Below are 18673 nucleotides of genomic sequence, written 5' to 3'. Positions count from 1 at the left end.
ACCCTTAGCAGATGTAGATATAAAATGGCTCTCTCTGAAGGTAGTTTTCCTACTGGCTATCACGTCTGCTAAGCGCATTGGAGAACTCCATGCTTTGTCTGTGCATGCAGACTGTTTCTATGTCAAGCCGGACGGGGCTGGAATTGTGCTTCGCCCTAATCCAGCCTTTGTGCCCAAGATCCTCTCAGCCCAGAACTTGAACCAGGTCGTTGCCTTAGACCCATTTCATCCCCCTCCCTTTGGGTCAGAGGAGGATGAAACATTGAATTGTCTGTGCCCAGTGCGGGCCCTCCTCTGTTACATCAATCGAACACAAAGTTTCCGGGTGACAGATCAGCTTTTTGTATGCTATGGTGCAGGGCAGCGTGGAAAAGCCATCTCCAAACAGAGATTGTCTTACTGGGTGGTTGAGGCTATTAAGTGTGCTTACGAGCTGTCAGGACTTTCTGTGCCTACAATGACTGTGGCCCATTCGACGAGGGGTATTGCTACGTCGTGGGCTCTCCTGAAAGGAGTTCCTTTGAATGAGATTTGCCAAGCAGCTTGCTGGTCTTCACCCTCAACCTTTGCCAGGTTCTACTCCTTAAATGTGACATCCCGCTTATCTTTCGGGAATGCGGTTTTGAGTTCTTAACTGAGTATCCTACTGAGTTCCAGATGGTTGCTTTGTGTGCAGCATTCAATAAAAGTCTGAAAGAAATTTTTTTGTCCTGTCTTTATTGAACTCTGTTGGTTGGTCCGTCCTCCGTGACGTTGTGACATACATGTATTCCAGCCCCTTGGGCTAGCCGTCTGGCAGCCTTTCTTGAGTGAAACAGAACGTAGGGTTACGGATGTAACCTTGGTTCTGTGAAGGAAAGAAAGGCTGCCAGACTTTGTCGTCACTCTGGACTTCGCGTTCAGGATTGATATGAGGACGAATGTGTGCCGCGTTCTGAGTTATATTGGGTGACGCGACACACTCACGTGGGTAATGTTTTGATATAAGTCTTCCTCAGAATTCTCGCGCATGCGCGGATTATATTCCAGCCCCTTGGGCTAGCCGTCTGGCAGCCTTTCTTTCCTTCACAGAACCAAGGTTACATCCGTAACCCTACGGTTTGCATGTTCAATATTACCCCTTTTCCACCGACGCGGTTCTGGTGCTGGTTCGGAGCCAGTGCCAAGTCTGGAACCGGTTCTTTGCTTTTCCACACAAAATAACCTGGCTCTGTGCCAGGAAAACTGGTTCCAACTCAGCACCAACTTCGCGCTGGACCAGAGATAAGAACCAGTTACGTCAGGTGTTGTGAGTGGGATTTCAGCAAATCAGAAGTTTGCGTTGTCCACAGAGGCGGGAGTAACAAAAAAAATCTGAAAACAATGGCGGCAGCCCTGGGGGTCGTAACTGGAAATATTCAATGTGAAGGTTTCTTGACCACTTTTAATGGCTAATTTTGATACGGTTTATTGTTTATGCGACACAAATGTGTCCCGGACACACAGATCATTGCAGGTTGCTGTAAGCTCCCGAACGGTAAAGTTAGCTTGTTAGCTTGTTGACCAAAACATAGCAACCTAGTATGCTGATATAACTACTGTGGTGTTTCTGTCAGGCTAACGTTAGCATCAAAAAAAGCAGCGTAGCATGGTCATAACCATAACAAAGGGTGCTAATCAAGTGCTAATGTTGGCTAACATGCTTTTCTAGCCACTGCAATAAATACACATGCAACATAGGGCACGTCCGGTTTTATTGCACAAATGGATACAGTGATACAGTTGAACTCTCTCGACATTTGAGCTTTTTGTGCTCAAAGTTAATCGTAATAAGTTTTTCCACCACATCTCCATTTCTGCTGGTTGTTTTGGGATACAAAAGCGCACGTAAACAGTGACGTAGCGACGCAGCACTACTCTGGAACTCAGTCTGTGAAAAAGCGAGCTGGTTCTTGGATAATCGGCAGGGAGCACCAGCACCGAACTGGCACTAGCACCAGCCCGGAACCAGCACCTGGTTCGTGGCGGTGGAAAAGGGGTATGTGACAATATTTGTCATCAATAACCTAGCCTTCAGTTTATGTTCTGGATAGGTTAGCTGGCTAGCTAGGTAAGAAAATGAGCCCTGTAGTTAACATCAGGTAGGCTACCAAATAAAACGAAATGTGATTTGTTGAAATATATACGAATGTGTATTTAAGATACATCAGGACTATACAGTATTTATTCATGCAACTGCCCTATGTGCTAAACAAACGATGCCGTTGAGGTAAGTCATAATCATGGAGCGATGTTGTTGATTAAAGTTGGTGACTGAAAAAAACGAGGCTAGGATGTAGCTAGAGCCAGAGGGTTGAAGCGGATCTAGCCTAACCTATCGACAGGATTTTACTGTAGCCTTGCCAGGTGTAATGTAGCACGGAAGTTAGAAATAATGTTTTGTTTTTAACTAGTTAGTTAGGTTGCTAATGTTTTACTAGTTACTAGTACTAGGTTGTTCAGGCTATGTTCTGTTTTTTCCACTTTATATTGACAAAGGTGAACGTGTCTCGCAGTCAGGTTCAGAATAAGAAAGACAAAAAAATAAAAATAACTGTATGACAGAAAATTCATAAATAATTCCATCACACCAAATAGGCTTCAGACAGATGTTAATTGTAATCAGTTTTGTGCAAAGAAATGTCCTATTGCCCCCAGATCATGGATTAATGTTTGTTGGGGGGGATTTTGGTAGTTTTATGGTTGTAAAACATTCATAGTTTTATTTTGAATTATAACATGACACATTTAACATAGAGCTTATTTTAGGCCTATTTGTTTTCTCACTACAGGTTCGTCCTCTGTAGGGCTGCCAGCACCTGAGACTGAGGAGCAGCCACCACACCACACCACCACCATATTGCACATTTTGCACAACTTTGAACGTCTGTTCTGAATTTGAAAAACTAAAGAAATTAAACTGGTTAACTTGTTACTGTAAATCCAGTGTTTTGTCTGCTGATGTTACTTTCAAATAGTGAAATTAATATTGCACACATTTACACCCCACTGTATTTAAAAATGCAAAATAATTAGAACATTTTTGTGAGTTTGCTACTCTGGTAATATCAAAAACAGCCAGAATGACACCGCCGGTATGATGTAAGTAAATTACAAATTAACGCACAACAGAGAGAGAGAGGGAGTGAGAGAAAATGGGCCAAGGAGAGGGGTTTGAATCTACCGTTTGGTGAATTTGCACGCATAGTCTACAATGAAAAATTGCGAAAGACATTCATGCTTTCACCCGAGCAGCGCAGGTGCACCAGTGCAACCTAGATATTGTTTCAGTCGCACTCTTAAAAATGTTGGTCCAATGGTTCTATCGAGCAGCTTGCCGAGTTCACTCTCTGATAGACTGTTTCAAATATTTGCTACTTTACGCTCTCATGTCACGTGACCAGAGGGTAATCGCAGCCTTTGCGGTTAGAAAATTGCACTTCATCATATTGCGATATTATCGCAAATGCAATATATTGTTCAGCCCTAGTTCAGATCCCCTCACTTCTATCCCTGTGGCTCTGGATATAATTCATTAATTTGGTATGGTGTCTGGCTATAACATTAATTTAACCAAAAGCGTACTTTTCCCAATTAACGCTAGTGCAACCAGGCTCTCTCTTACACAACTGCCTTTCAAAGTGGCTACTGACTCTTTTACGTATTTAGGTGTGTGTGTGACGAGAGAGTATGCAGACTTATTTAAAAAGAATCTCAGACCAGCTCTGGAGAAGGCTAAAGATGATCTCAAACGCTGGAAAACTCTCCCTATATCGCTGGCAGGAAGAATTAACTCCATTAAGATGGTTATCATGCCCAGATTATTATATTATTTTAACACAATCCCCACTTTTATACCAAAGTCTTTTTAAGGAATTAGACAAACATTAGCACGTTTATCTGGAACAAGAAAATTCCACGTATTCGTAAATCACTTCTAGAAAAATCTAAATCAGAAGGTGGTCTTGCATTACCTAATTTCCTGCATTACTACTGGGCTGCCAATATCCATAAAGTCACATTCTGGATGTCCTCCTTCGGAGATAGAGTTGGCCCTGACTGGTGTGATATGGAACGGCAAGCATGTGGGCCAGTGGATCCCGCCGCACTACTCTGATCTCCATTGCCACTCAGTAGGATATGGTACTCAAACAATCCAGTCGTCAGCAACTCCCTTCGAATATGGACCCAGTTTAGAGTTCATTTAGGATACAAACATACTATCTCATTGATCCCTATATCCCGTAATCCTAATTTTAAACCTGCCCTTCTTGATTCTGCATTTAACTTCTGGTCTCAGAAAGGGCTGAAATGCGTCGCCAACCTTTTCCATGAAGGGGTATTTGCCTCCTTTGGCTATCTTGACAAGGAATATGACATACCAAACACACACTTTTTTAGATACTTGCAAATTCGTGACTTTGCACAGACGCGTTTTACATCCTTTCCTTCAGCTCCACCAAACAGCCCTGTGCATAACTGCATCTGTCTCAATCCTCTTTTACCAGGATGTGTCTCCAAACTATATACTATAATTCAAGGTATTCACAGCCCCTCTCTTAATCATGTTAAAACTGCATGGGAATCAGAATTACAGTCAGAAATTTCAGATGAAACATGGGAGATAGCAATTGAGAACATACACAAGTCTTCAATCTGTGTGAGACACGGCCTACTTCAATTTAAATTTTTGCACCGTTTACATCTCTGCAGAAGCAAACTCGCCAGAATATACCCAGGCACAGACCCCACCTGCCAAAGATGCTCCAATGCTCCTGCCACATTATCTCATATGTTTTTTTCATGCCAAGCAATTGCCCCCTTTTGGTCCTCAATATTTAATACATTGTCTCAGATGTATGGCCAGGACATGTCACCAAATCCTATGGCCACCATTTTTGGTGTTGTCCCGAGAGAGTTACCCCTCCCAAATGGGCAGTCACGAGCTGTGGCCTTTGCATTACTTCTTGCCCGCCAGCTCCTCCTTCTAAAGTGGAAGGACAGATTCCCACCATCATATGGTCAATGGGTCAAAGATGTCATGGCACACCACTAGAGAAACTCAGATGCAGTAGCAGAGGTTCATGTCAGAAATACAACAGGATATGGCAGCCCTTCTTAGACTACTTCTGTAACTCCTTCCCCTCAGCAAATCTCATGAATTAAAAGCAGATTGTTCTGTTAGCAAGATTCAATTTTGGGAGTGATCCGGATCACCATCTGGGAGCAAACCACAAATGTGGGGGGAACTAAGGCGCTTTAGCGACGGTCTGCGCTCTCGGAGTGCTTTTCTATTATTTTGTATATTCCAGCTGTCTCTTTACTTATAAATCTACCAAATCATTCCATATTCTGTCATCACACTCCTTTTAGGACTAACTGTTGGTGGTTCTTATCTATTTTGATATAGCTCCACTGATGTTGTTGTACTGTATACCTGGATACGGATCATACTGGCCAGGCATGAGAGTGTAGCCCATGCCGAGGTGAGTGTGATGGTGGGTATGGAGATGCTGAGAGTAAGGGACAGGCTCCCTCTCCTGCTCCAGGTCCCGCTCACGCTCAGGAGATCCCCTCTCACCAGGCTGTGTATGGGACAAATACAGTGGATAAGATAGATAAACAAACCATATTATGCCTTGAGACTCCATGCTAATGTAATGCTGAGAAAATATCCAAAAATAAAATATTAAGTGTATTCAAATGATTGTGACTGTATGTGTAACGGATGCCAGCTAGTTAGCTGTGCTTTTTGAACGATAGTAAACCTCACTCCCCGAGGCCTCAAGATCGCTGCTGGCATGAAAGCTAGTAGCCTGGGCTTTTAGCTGGAATGTTAGCGCACTCGACTCCCAATCCGAGGTGCTGATGGTTTGAGTCCGGGCGTGTGCAGGGCTGGACCGCAGTGGTTCCACACAACGTAGGTTACATATGGCATATGCAATCATCTCTGAACTTTCAGCATAAGGCCGCTGTCTGTTTTCCAAGACTAATCAGGACCCTGGGAATGTGCAGAGAACTTTCACCTCTGCTGTCATCCATCCAACTGGTTGAGTGATTATGTTTGGAGTAGCACAAGACCAGTAGCTGTGTGCAGTGGGAGTACACTGCACACATGTACTTCGTTGGCAGAATGAATCAATGGTAATCAATGAAATCAATTATCAACAAAACTGACAATAATATCAGGAAGAACAGAAACGAGACATGTCTGCCTATCATCAGTCAAGTTTACTGGTCTGGTCCTTTAGAAACTAGTGGCATTCTTGTGACTTTTGAAAACCTAACCCAGAATCACTTTCTGGATTACAAGACACTAAAATTATGTCATCCAAATGGTAAAGAGGCAAATACATTTAATTTAAACAGGAGCTAAAACAATAGATTAGATTAGATTGAAAAATGTATTAAAATATTGTAATATACAGTATGATCACATACTGGAGTTTCATGTAGAACCCACGATTTGAATTTAGGGAAATGGACACCCCTCTAACTGAATTCGGGAAAATGGACACCTCTCGATTTGATTCAGGGAAATGGACATCTGGACAATGGTGACACGTACCACAGGGGATTTGCCATGGTATGGCATGTTATGATGTTGGCGCAGCTCCAGGGCGGTTGAGTCACTGGGAGGCTTGCTGTTCATGCTGCTGTTATTAGACTGTGATAAATCTGCCTCCTCTCTGCCCGCAGTCTTTCCATAGAGAGGGTAGTGAAAACCTATTGGAGGAGACACACACAGCTGCTGAAAATAGTGCAGCCATCTACTCTCCCAACTTCATTCAAATACATTAGGTCATATCATTGTATTATGGCAAACAAAACACTGACACAGGTGGACTGAACAAATCGTGGTATCCCCAGCTAATTAGCATAGCCTGCCCAGGCATGTCAGGTCTTCTCAAAATAGAGTGCTTCATATGGCTATCTGCCTGCCATAACACTAAGACACATGGATTGTTTGCCCCAGAATACATTGTCTACAAGGATACAATGAGGTTTATTTGTCACATGCATATCATTACTAAAGTAAAGAATGCAGTGAAATTTGTCAGTTCCTTCGCCTGTTGTGCATATGGGGGGGGGTCTTCATGTCTTCATGGAAATGGGATGTATCACATCGTATCAGATGTATCAAAAAAATGCCAGCCAGCCTGACTGTTACATCATAATTATGACTGCTGCTAGCATAGCCAACGTAGCGGCCATATAGTGATTGTCAAAGTTCTTATTTCTTTATTATTTTTTTCCCGTCATCTACTTCCTGAATTTTTAGTCAACAATTCCAGAGACATCGAAACACCGGGGGCATGTGAAACTTGGTGGGCATGTAGTCCTACTAGCAACGAAGATAAAGAATGTTTTATGGTATGTTGGTCTCAAGGAACCACATCAACTTAGCCCATAACCAATCATTTGTGATTTGCACCCCCCTGGTAAAAAATGTAAATGCAATATTATGTTGCTTGAATCACCCCTTAACCCTTAAACAGGCAGAAGTGAAAAATGAGTTGAAAAAAATCATTTCATGTTATTATTTGTCTCTTTTGCACCTAAGGAAAAAATTCCCATACTCATTTTTTAAATATTTTGTATATTTTGGATTTTATGAGTTGTATCTCCCAGGATACGTTGCCCTATTAAGGTACGAAAAAATTCAAAATGGTTAACATTTTAATGTTTTATTTGATATGCTTAACTGATACAAGCTTTATTTTCTTGCCCATTTATTTAACAAATATTATTTTTAAAATTAATTTTCATCATTTTTTATGAAGTTCTTCATGATATGAATAGCAACATTCTTAAAAAAAAAGAAAAAAAAAATCCCGAAATTTTAAAAAAAATTAAATTTTTTGATTTTTTTTTTTTTTAAACTGATGATCACAATGCCCCACATTTCCTCTATAAAGAGTCAAAATCACAAATATTATCTACTTTGTCAGTATTTGTGAACACTAATCTAGCCTGGAAAATCCAGACCCTGGCAATCTAGAAAGGTTAATGGTCTGGCCACGAATAATGTAATGGCCCAACTCAAGGGACGGCACCAAGCATGCATTTGAAAATTTCACCACATGTAATTGGATAACACTACAACCAATGTTTACTCTGACTGATTCCGGACTTTGACGCAATTGGATATCACTATGACCAATGTTTACTGACTTCCAACGTTGCAGCTCTATCGTCATCTGTTTAGCTCGCCTCTGGGCCGCCTATATCAGATACACCGATGTGATTGGTTCTCCGCAATGCAAGGGACAAAAATAATGTGCATCATTACTCATTGCCAGAGTCTGTTGCAGACACAATTCAAAGTGTGGTCTCGCAAGAATTCTGAATTTCCAGGGTAACGTTAATCTGCCAAATCTGCAAAATATCAGCAACACATAGCCTATACAAACTCTAACAGTGCTGTGTTGAGTGTATGATAGGGAAATTCACAGTTTTAGGAAGCTTTCCACACCAATAAGGGCCAGCATATTGGTTAAGATGGTTGGCCTGCTCACAAATATGACCAAGTGTCCCTCAATGAAGGCACTGTCACCTAAATTCCTCGGCTTTTTTGGGCGTTTGTTCCATCGCCCCCCCTCCTCCCCCTCCCCCATCAGAACTATCCTCCTTTTCTAATTCCTCATTGTGCCTGATAATTGCTTCCTCATCTTCATCCGCATCACTACTGCCTGAGTCTGAAAAGCCTTCAGGGTTAGGGTTCTCTATCGCTCTCATAATCGTCCTTCTGTTGCCATAAAATGAGCTAACTGTGATACCCTGTGGGGATATATTTAAGGTTATACTGTCATAATGTACATACCTGTACCTGATAACATTTGTTTTTGCAGTGTATATTAGTTTATCTTCCTATCTGAAACTAAATTTTCAATACCACATAGAATACACATTGACCACATGTTATACCGCTAATCTGGCAACGTATCTCGTGGGATACATACATTTCAAAGTTGCTAAACTAACACCATGAGCATAATAGGCTTTATTTCTCTTCATACATATATTTAGACTATAGTTATAATCAGTTATAAGAGTTAATATGGTTGTTTTATTGAATATAACTATGATTTATACGTAATTACTCATCTCATGGTTAGCCTGTGCTCAAGCACTGGTGGCCATTTTGATTTCTGATCAGGCTGACGAACCAATGACTGATAACCTGAACCAAGTCATGTGACCTAGATATTGATAACAGACAAGACTTTTGATAACCGATAACTTGATTTGAAAAAAAAATATATTGTGGCCCCATACAGGATGTTAAAAAGTATGTATCCCGTAGTGCACATTGCCTGTTTAAGGGTTAATTCAGTTGAGATGTTCTGAACTGCACCAAATTTAAAGCGTTTTATTAACCTGACATCCTCCAGGGGTATGCCAAGTTTCATCCATGGGATTCATTTCACACAACCAGGCGCACACACATACACACACACAAGCATGCACATACAAGCATACACAAGCGTTGCAAGAGTAGGGGATGGAGTAGGAGATACAAATCAAAAAGCATAACAAGTGGGAGAGGATGTACAGGACTGAGCGGCAGTCATATTGTGTACCGCTATGCGGTCTATCTAGTTTATATCATATTTATATATCTTATCTGCATCACATCAACTTACACCCACAGAACTGAGTACAGAAAGGGACTTATTGATGGTGAAAGCAATTAGTTACCACACAATTTCTTCTACCCAAAATGTTTGAAAACAACAAGGACCATACAAAGCTCTATGAGAGATTTGCTCACACAGAATCCCATTTCAAACAAATGTACTGATTGGCCATGTGGAATATGTAGACATGTTTGAGCCCTATAGACAACCCTCTGCTAAGAGGCACACAATTCACAGATGTACAATTCTTAACAAATAAATGTTACATTCAATTTAAAATATAATGCTGTTAAAACGTGTTCAGCTTTTATGGTAATCTTGACTTATTTTCATATATCTTAGATCTTTAAAGTCATGCAAGTAACATTTTTAATTCAATTTCAAAGTCAGTATCAATGTTATGCTACTACACTGACATACATGTACATGATCTGTTGTCTTACCTGCGTAGCTTGATACTAGTGCTGGAGACATGACCCTGTAGGCATGGTTACTGGGGTCACACAGGTGCAGGTAAGGGTAGGAGTGCTGGTACTGGACGTATGACTGCTGCGGGCTCAACGCAGAGGCCCCAGACCCCAGAGTCGCAGTCTTCAACTCCTCAGTCACTTCCCCGGACGTTTCTTGATCATCCGTTTTCTCAGCATCATCCTGGTCATTCCCAAGAGCCTCTGGCCTCTTGTTTAACAATTCCACTCCCATCTTACTGCCTGACTCTGGAGGCACATCCAGATCTTTAGCCTTGTCTGAATGGAGCTCTGCAGAGCCCTTGCTGATCTCCTGATTCAGCAGAGTGGCATATTTGGCAGGGTAGGGCCTGGCCCAGCAGAGAGACTCACAGTCCTACATCAGGAGGAAAGACTACTATCAAACGTAGGGTATACTCATTCCCTTCTTTGTGGCTGGTGTATATGACACATTTCATGTGTTTATCAAGTGTGACAAGCACACTAGTCATCCATTATTGCCGATGATTTTTCTTAAGATGTTTACATGACATACTGTATGTACAAAATCAAATATGAAAAGTTATGAATCAGCAATGGGACTGAAAAGATTACATGACAAAAAGATTGGTGTTTATGATGTCAAACATTTTAGCATGGTATAAATCCTCCTCACCATATCAATTACATTCTTCATATAGCTCATCATTGCCATGAATGTCAGCATCAACTAGAGAACACATTATGGCCACTTACATTAACATGTGACACATTTGAGTCCACTGGGATCTGTTCAGTCAAATCTTTGCCAGATTTGAGCTCCTCAGACTCTAGCCTCTGGTCTTTCATCATTGTGATGAGGGTAGATTTAACCTGCTGCTTCTCCAGCTCTAGGTAAGGGTGTCCGACCTTGCTGCCACCGGTTTTGACTGAGTTGACACCTTTAGATATCACACCTGTTAATGGAACCTCTCTCACATCCTCTTTCTGTTGGTCTCTGTGCTCCAGGTCCCGCACAGCTTGAGCTCCCTTCTGTTTGTTCTGCTGTATGTCCTCAGACCCTGTCTCCATAGGCGGCCTACTGTGGGAACCAGCTGACAAAGTTAGCAGCTTTTGATCCACTTTGATACTTCGAGAATACTGTCCATAGTATAGCGACTGAGCTAGTGCGGTCTGTGTGTCAGTGATGGCCATCTGAAGCTGAGACTGAGTGCCAGAGGGGCATATGTCCTTTTTCTTAGTGTCGGCTGCTTCCGTGATTTTAAATTCCTCTGCAACCTCCTTCAAATCATCCTTCTTTGTCTTGCCGTCATATGCTGCAGATACCTTGAGAAATGTGGAGTTGGTCTGCCCCGCATGCACAAACCCCTGGAGACAGTAGGAGTCATAACCATGATAAAGGGGGGAGGACTGGGCTTCTTTCAGTGCACCAGGGACAACCCTGGCATTTGCACTGTGGCTCGGGTTTGGCTCAGTAGCAACGTTTACCTTCAACTTTGTGTTTAAGCGACCATCTGAACCACCATCATCAGCTGCATCTGAGATGTCTGAGTAAGCTGGGCTGTTGGTCTTGCTGGTGGTCCCTTCCCCATTGGCCAGAGTGTTGGAGTCAAGTCTAGAGCAACCTCCAATGGAGGGACTGGGGGCATTGTCAGTGAACGTGTACACTTTGTCTGCCTCTGCTCTTATGCTTGCCATTCGGCTCTCCTGAGTTTCATTTGGACCATTGGAGACCTCCTGCTTACTCAGATGTTCCTTCAGGAGGCTGATAGAAAAGTCTTTTCCAATGACCTTTGAGTCATCCATCTTAACATGTACATTTTCAGACTTTGTACTCCTGATGTCCTTACAATGTCTGTCTTTCAGTCTTTGTTTCTCTTTTCTTTTGCCTTCTTTGCAAGAGGCCAGGGTTGGACTTGGTAAATTGGGCTGCAAAATCATGTCCAGTTTTGGTTTGATGGGTTTTAGAGAGAGGCTCTTGGCTTTTGTTAGAGCCACAGTGGGTGATGAATGGTGACAGCTGGCTTCAGCGCTGCTTGCAGAGAACGTTGTTGTAGGAATGGCAATAAGCTTCGGTGGAGCAGGAGGCGTCACGATAAACCTCCCAGCTCTAGCCTTTGATGAGCATTTCTCAGTCTTCCCCATTTCTTTTTTACTTGGGTCATCCACCTCGCGCTTGTCAATCACATCCTCAGCCTCCAACTTTGGCATTTCGACTGAGGAGCTGCGATCTGCAATGAGGCAATTCTCTAAAACCACTGTCATGTTGGAGATGATCGGTAGGTTGCTCAAGTCGTCTGCGGGTCCTTCTTTGGTCACTGCATGCCTTCGTGATTTAGAAGCCATTATGGGGCCTGGCTCGTTATTCAGCATCATCTTTCTGCCCCTCGGGGGGCCCAGTGCTCCAAGCTTAGGTGGCGAGTTTGCTTTCTTCGAGGAGGAGGGGGTGATCTCAGTGCAGCTGAAAGCCAGGCCTCTCATGGGGCCCCCCTCCTCCTCATCAGTGAGCCGCTCTTCATTCTCCACCTCAAACTCCTGCTTCCTGTCAGTGTCTAAGTGCGCGTGTGACTGATGGTACCGCAAGCCATTGATGTGCTTGTACTTCTTGTTGCAGTTTGGGTGTGGGCAGTCAATCAGCATGGGTGAGGGACACGCTTGGTCAAGGAATACTGGATCAGACTTCCCCTGCGGTGTGGAGGGTGCGCTTCGGGATTTGGCTCGTATCCGTTTCCCGTTCCCATTCTTAATGTCCTCAGAGACTAGTGTCAGATCCAGGTCAGCGGGAGCTTTGATTTTCCTCTTGCCTTGCGACAGTGGACTAGTCTTGATCTCTTCCTCCGTGTAATAGGGAGGGGTCCTGCAGTTGCTCAGCAGGTTCAAGCTGCCTCTACGTCCTTTGCTGCTTATTCCAACCCCGCGTCTCTTGTGGGGCAGTGCTCGGACTTTAGGAAGCACCGGCTCTACTATGGCCTGCTCTGGGATAGCCAGTCGCATGCGCTTGCTGCGACCACGTCCTCCTTGTGTCTCAGCATCAGTGGTTGGCGAGTCACAGAATCTAAAAATGAAAGCAGGCCAACATTGTGATAGTATTTTATTGACAAAGTAACACATATTTCCTTCTGTATTTACTGTGCAGCTTGCAGCTTGCTGAATAGTCTTGCTATAGCTCTCTATTGTTTATTCAAGTCCTGGCAGTTGCAGTTGCAGTGAGTGATGACAGTCAAGGGTTTCTGTTGACTGTCACCAATGCCAGATGCAGTTTTTCCACACATTCAGTCTTTACTGACTTACCTTGGTGGTGCCCAGTCATGTTTTGTACAGTCCAGGAGGGTTCCTACATATGTCCTCTTCCTCCATGTGACGTTAACTACAAGTACGCCTAGAATTGAAACAGAAATTAGTGACAGCCAGCAACAGCAATGCACGTTAATTTATTTATTAGTTACACTCGATGTACACAATTCTATAGAACGGAAGTATTTACAAAAAGCCTCATATACATATTAAAATCATCAATATGTATATTGGGTTAGCAAAATAATCAACATGTTGATGGCAGAAATTGAACTGATAACATACTGTACTGTACAGTCATTAGCATTAATTCTAGACCATCAGAGGACCAGGGTCTTCAATGATCTTCTTGCCTCTGTTTATGTTGGCTATACTGTGTAAAGACTATGATATATGCCTGGAGTATGTCACATTTCAGTTTAAATTGTAATAGATAAACTGATTATTGGCAGACTGTTTGTATCATTATCCCAAATCTAGCCTTTCCTTTGTGATAGGCTTTCCTCTGTGTATGTGTAGGGTGAGCAATAAAATGGTGGTTAGCAATTACCATGTGCTTAATTAAGGTATCCAGTGTCTGTGCTTCCTTGACACAGCACAGCAGAGAGGATGGTCCCTTGATTCAGCTACAACAAGACTATTAAATGTTCTTTCCAAGGTATTGCTTCACTTTCACAGCATTACATGCATACATGTAGGGGTGTTCATACAACTAAATTGTTCAGAGAAGCTGAAACTACACTAATTTCAACAATTTTCCATTACAAAACCAGATTGACAGCCATAGCTGTAAGTAGCAGCCTACTACGCCATGAACAAGGCATAAAAATTTCTTTTGCTTTAAAGACCAATACATCCATGCTAAAAACCATAACCAGCCACATTTGTACACATGTGTTTTAGTCTCATCAGTATTACTTGCTATATACTGTTGTGGCAGGGATCTTGCTGTGATTTAGTTAAGCAATATGAAACAAGTGGGTGTGGGGCTGGTGACGGATATCTCCATGGCTGTATTTCGGCCATACATAGTCCAAAGACAATTACAGCTGTGTGGATATCCTTTACCAACCCAATGACTTTGAGTGTCATATTGCTTTTATACATAAGAGTGGAGCTGGGATCAGAACCATGGACAGCATCATTTACAATTCCAGCCATCTAAAGGCCTTTAGATGCCTACATGGTAATCACAGAGGTTTGCCACACAACTGCTGGATTTGGGCCTCAACTGTAAGACAAGTGCATGTGTCTGTGCATTCAGATCTGCAAGGCATTGAAAATTGAATTGATGACGTAGAAAAAAGTTGTAACATGAGTTATGCTATGATAATATACAGCGCTCCATTCAGTAAATTGACGAACTGAAACACTTTCCTGTTTGTAAAGTTATTGATGGACATACCCTGTCTTGCACTGTGTACACATTCAGCAATGTGACTACATCACTATACAAATCAGGAACGGCACTCACTAGCTATGTATTATTACCAAAGATTCTAGAGCGTAGCGCTCTATGATCTTTGATTATTACTGCTTATTACAGCTCTTCAGAGTGCTGCAGAAAGCTCCATTCACATGAATGGGCCTTGCCAACATTAGGAGGTCTGTTAAATCTATATGATGACCGCTGCAAAGTATATAATGACCGCTGTCAATGGCAACGGGTTTTGTGCTTTTAATTCACGGCTTCCATACGTAAATCTGCAACAAATCTGTTCGCTTATTGCAATGGAATTTGAAACTCAGCTAGTAAGACGTTGCCTCGCAACACCTGCAACTGTCAAGTTTCAAATAAGTCCCTTCAGGACAAAGTAAAACCCCTGTCGGGACTTATTTTCTGATACTTACCAGCCGACAATACATTATCCCTTACATATTCCACAGAAATTTTCTAGAATATCTGACAGTGGTAAATCATGAAATGTTTGACACTGGACCATAAACTGATTGAAGGCTTTGGGTCAGGATTAGACTATCCAAAAATCAGGACCAAACATTGTTTGTCACATTTCATCATTCAAACAGTGTCTAGCTTCCAGTCAGGGAGAGTTAAATGAAACTCACCCTCTTCTGTTTCATGCCACACGATGCCCTCCAGATTGACACTGGTGCCCGGCTGGCACGGCCCCATTTGTGCTGCATCGCTGGTCTTCCCTGGCTCCTGAGTGTTGGTTCCGACTGAGCGGGTCCGCACCTGCAACTGCACAGAGTGAAGGGACAGTACAGCTGAATAAGGTCAGCAGTGGCATCACTTGGTACCATGTCAGGGTTAAGGTTGTTTTCAGAGGACAAAAGTCCAAATGGAACATGCCAGGTGAAGGTGAGGTCATTCAGATGTTTTCTAAACAAATGAGTCTATCCACTTTAGTATCGTTACTCTACTGTGTCAGGCGAATCTGTCTGTACAGCACATCTCATTGAGTGCATTACCAAAACATTGACCGCATTACCAAAACATTGACCACTAGTATTTCGCTCATCCTCATTTCTGTCATTGTTATGTGACCACATGATAATAATGATGCTGGCCAATTCATACATGCCAAACAATGACATGACATCTATCAGAAATTAGTATTGATAATTCAATAGCTCATGTGTGCATTCTATATAATTACAGGCATGTAATTCTATAGATTTTAATTCGATAGAATGTTAGAAAAATGACAATATTGACATTTTCCCTTTTTTAGTAAATGCCACTGGAAGCGACTGCACCAGTGCGATGTAGGCTTCATGTAACAACACATCATGTAAGGTATATGGCAATACCTTATATGTGCATCACTCATATTCACTGTCACAAAGAATTACATTTAGAGATATTACATTTCAGAACTTAAGTCCTAATAATGTTGAAAATGAAGTGCTATTTGTTCTCTGCTCTGTTAACAGCTAAAAGTAATCAATGAAAATAATTGTTGGGAATAAACAGTAATTTTGAGTCAATTAAGTCTTTCATTACACTTGATTTAGTGCTAACATAGCCCATATTTCCTCTTGTCTTTAACAAAATGTTTCCACGCAACTGCCAGATTACATCTGATGATTCTCAGTTAATATTGATATATAAGCCTACAAAAGAAATTTGGCTTCTTGGCAGCATACCTCTTGGTTGCATTGTTTTCTCTTTGCCATCACCTACACATTGCTGTAGTCTACCATTAACAAACATTTACTTGACAAATCTAAAACGATAGAGAGGGGTGGTGCAGTATGTAAAACAACATATGGATCTGATCTGAATAGCAAAAGGCCTTGGCTAAATGAGGGCAAGAAGGTAGAGCTACCTAGCCATCACCCCACACCAATAAAACAGTAAATAACGTCTGACAATAACCTGCAGAGGAGACCACACAATGATGCCTTTGTGATAGAAGGACAGTCTCAGGGAAACGGCAGCCAGACACCAATTGGAGGAGCATCAAGAGTACTATTTAACAATGGAGGAAGGCACAATTGCAAATAGACATACAATCCATTGTTTTTGACTGCACAAAGATAAGATAAATGCCTACATGTCTACATTGACTATTTTATATAAACAACCTCAGTAAACTTTGCAGAGAGAGGTACTGACAGTATTTTTTCATCCACAAAATTATTTGATCTGGTTTAAGCAAATGTATGCAAGCTGGGAGATCCCAGATATAGCCTCTCTCAATTTTATATTAGGCACAAAGAGTAAGACGTTTCAAAAATAAATATATTTGTAATCACCAAAAGGCTACAATGTCAAGTTGGTTGAAGAAGAAGAAATCTACTTTAAAGGGGAAAAAATGCGTTTTGACAACATGACAGAAAGGGAAATTTCGGACACCTTCCTAAGGGTGTTTCTGGCCTACTCCACCCACCCACTTGAGCTACCGCCACGATGCTTTTCCTCTGTTATTGGGGCTATTTTCATAGATGGTATGGTGATTCACACTGACACACCTCCATGGCGACATCGAGGTATCCACAGATCCAACAACCAGCTGACATTTTGACACATTAAAAATGGAAAAGATCATTTGTCTACACACACAATAAACAAATGCCGACGAACATTTCAAAATAGCCCACCGTCTCCTTCTTACCGTTTTCTGTGTCCTCGCCGGTGCGTCAATTTCCTCGAGCTTGTTCACAACAATAGCGCTGCCCATTATCCGAGCGCCCACTCCCCCTTTGCTGTCTCCCATTTCACTGTCTTCACTGTGACATGGATTCTCCCCACCTTCGACAGCGCAGTCATTCTCAGACGCACGCACCCCACTAAAAGCAGGGCTGGCAAGTGCATCAATTTGCTTTTCCTTTCTCGTCCTTGCAGCGTCCCTCTCCCTTTTCAGAGTCCTGCTATGGGTTTTACCCCTTTTCTCCTCTTTGCCTTTGGCGCAAGAAATGGTTACATCACTTGTGTTTAGCTTGCTGTTCTCCTGGTCCGCTGCCGAATTCATTTCAGTAGCCTCTCTGAGGCGTCCTTGACTTTCCTGCCGTTTACCGATGCATACTTTAGGAATTCCGTACAGCGTGTCAAGTGATACAATTTTATCCTTCACGTTCGAAGAGTTGCTCTTTTTCACTTTAAATTTCTTCGACTCCTTGCATGCATTTCCCCGGGCTACAGAAGGCGGCTGTGAGGATGGATTCGTAAGGCCATCCAATACTGTGGTCGCACAACTGAAGGCTAAATCCTCACACCGTTTTACGTTGCTTTTTATGCTCAAAACGCGATTCATTTCCAATTTGCGTTGATCTTTCTCCAGATCAGCATCCAAATTTATAATCAGATTTCCGAGACCAATCTCCCAGTCATCGCCACTGTCGTAGGTGTCGACTCCGTTTGCCTTAATACTCTCGTCAACTGATGAAATGACTGACATTCTCGAGATAGGATTTCTGACAGAAAAACGGTGATGAATCCTAAATCAAGTGGGAGGGCGAGAATTAATGAGGTCCAATTGCACCTGGCAAGTGGAACACTATTTTCGGCAATTTGCTGTATCATTATCCTAGAACTAAAGCCTTAAGGGAGGCTGGCGCAATCTAAAGGTTTATTTAGTCATAATTTGGGCCTATTTAAATGTCTTCATCTGTTAATCAAGTAGGCTAGCACCGTGTGTTACTGCATAGGCCTACTACAATTATTTTTGCTTTTGTGATCTATATCAATGGTGTCTCCATAAAAACTTGAATAATAATAATAAAAAAACTTCCTATCATATTCTATATTTTCTTTTGCATCTGTAATATATTCTGAAAATAAACACAATTATTTTTTTACTTGAAATT

At 42.1% G+C, this 18673-nt stretch overlaps 1 protein-coding gene across 4 annotated transcripts in view; it reads right to left on the bottom strand.

The window, feature by feature from the left end:
* znf608 (zinc finger protein 608) overlaps positions 1 to 18673 on the bottom strand; it is a 43642-nt gene that overhangs the window by 22670 nt on the left and 2299 nt on the right. Inside the window, exons 1-8 of one of the 4 annotated variants that reach the window (XM_062543779.1) lie at positions 17482 to 17525; positions 16743 to 16835; positions 15467 to 15602; positions 13397 to 13484; positions 10862 to 13160; positions 10103 to 10502; positions 6587 to 6744; positions 5456 to 5603 (exon numbers count right to left, since the gene is read on the bottom strand). In XM_062543779.1, the coding sequence (XP_062399763.1) occupies positions 5456 to 5603; positions 6587 to 6744; positions 10103 to 10502; positions 10862 to 13160; positions 13397 to 13484; positions 15467 to 15533 (3160 nt within the window). In that variant the 5' untranslated portion in view covers positions 15534 to 15602; positions 16743 to 16835; positions 17482 to 17525. Of the gene's footprint in view, positions 1 to 5455; positions 5604 to 6586; positions 6745 to 10102; positions 10503 to 10861; positions 13161 to 13396; positions 13485 to 15466; positions 15603 to 16742; positions 16836 to 17256; positions 17274 to 17481; positions 18063 to 18673 lie in introns of those variants that run through there. The other 3 variants (XM_062543781.1, XM_062543778.1, XM_062543780.1) reach the window with 3 other exon arrangements.

Source organism: Sardina pilchardus, chromosome 8 (genome assembly GCF_963854185.1).
Source record: "Sardina pilchardus chromosome 8, fSarPil1.1, whole genome shotgun sequence".
Lineage (NCBI taxonomy): Eukaryota > Metazoa > Chordata > Actinopteri > Clupeiformes > Clupeidae > Sardina > Sardina pilchardus.
The sequence above is the reverse complement of the archived record's forward strand: the minus strand, read 5'-3'. Positions and strand labels throughout refer to the sequence as shown.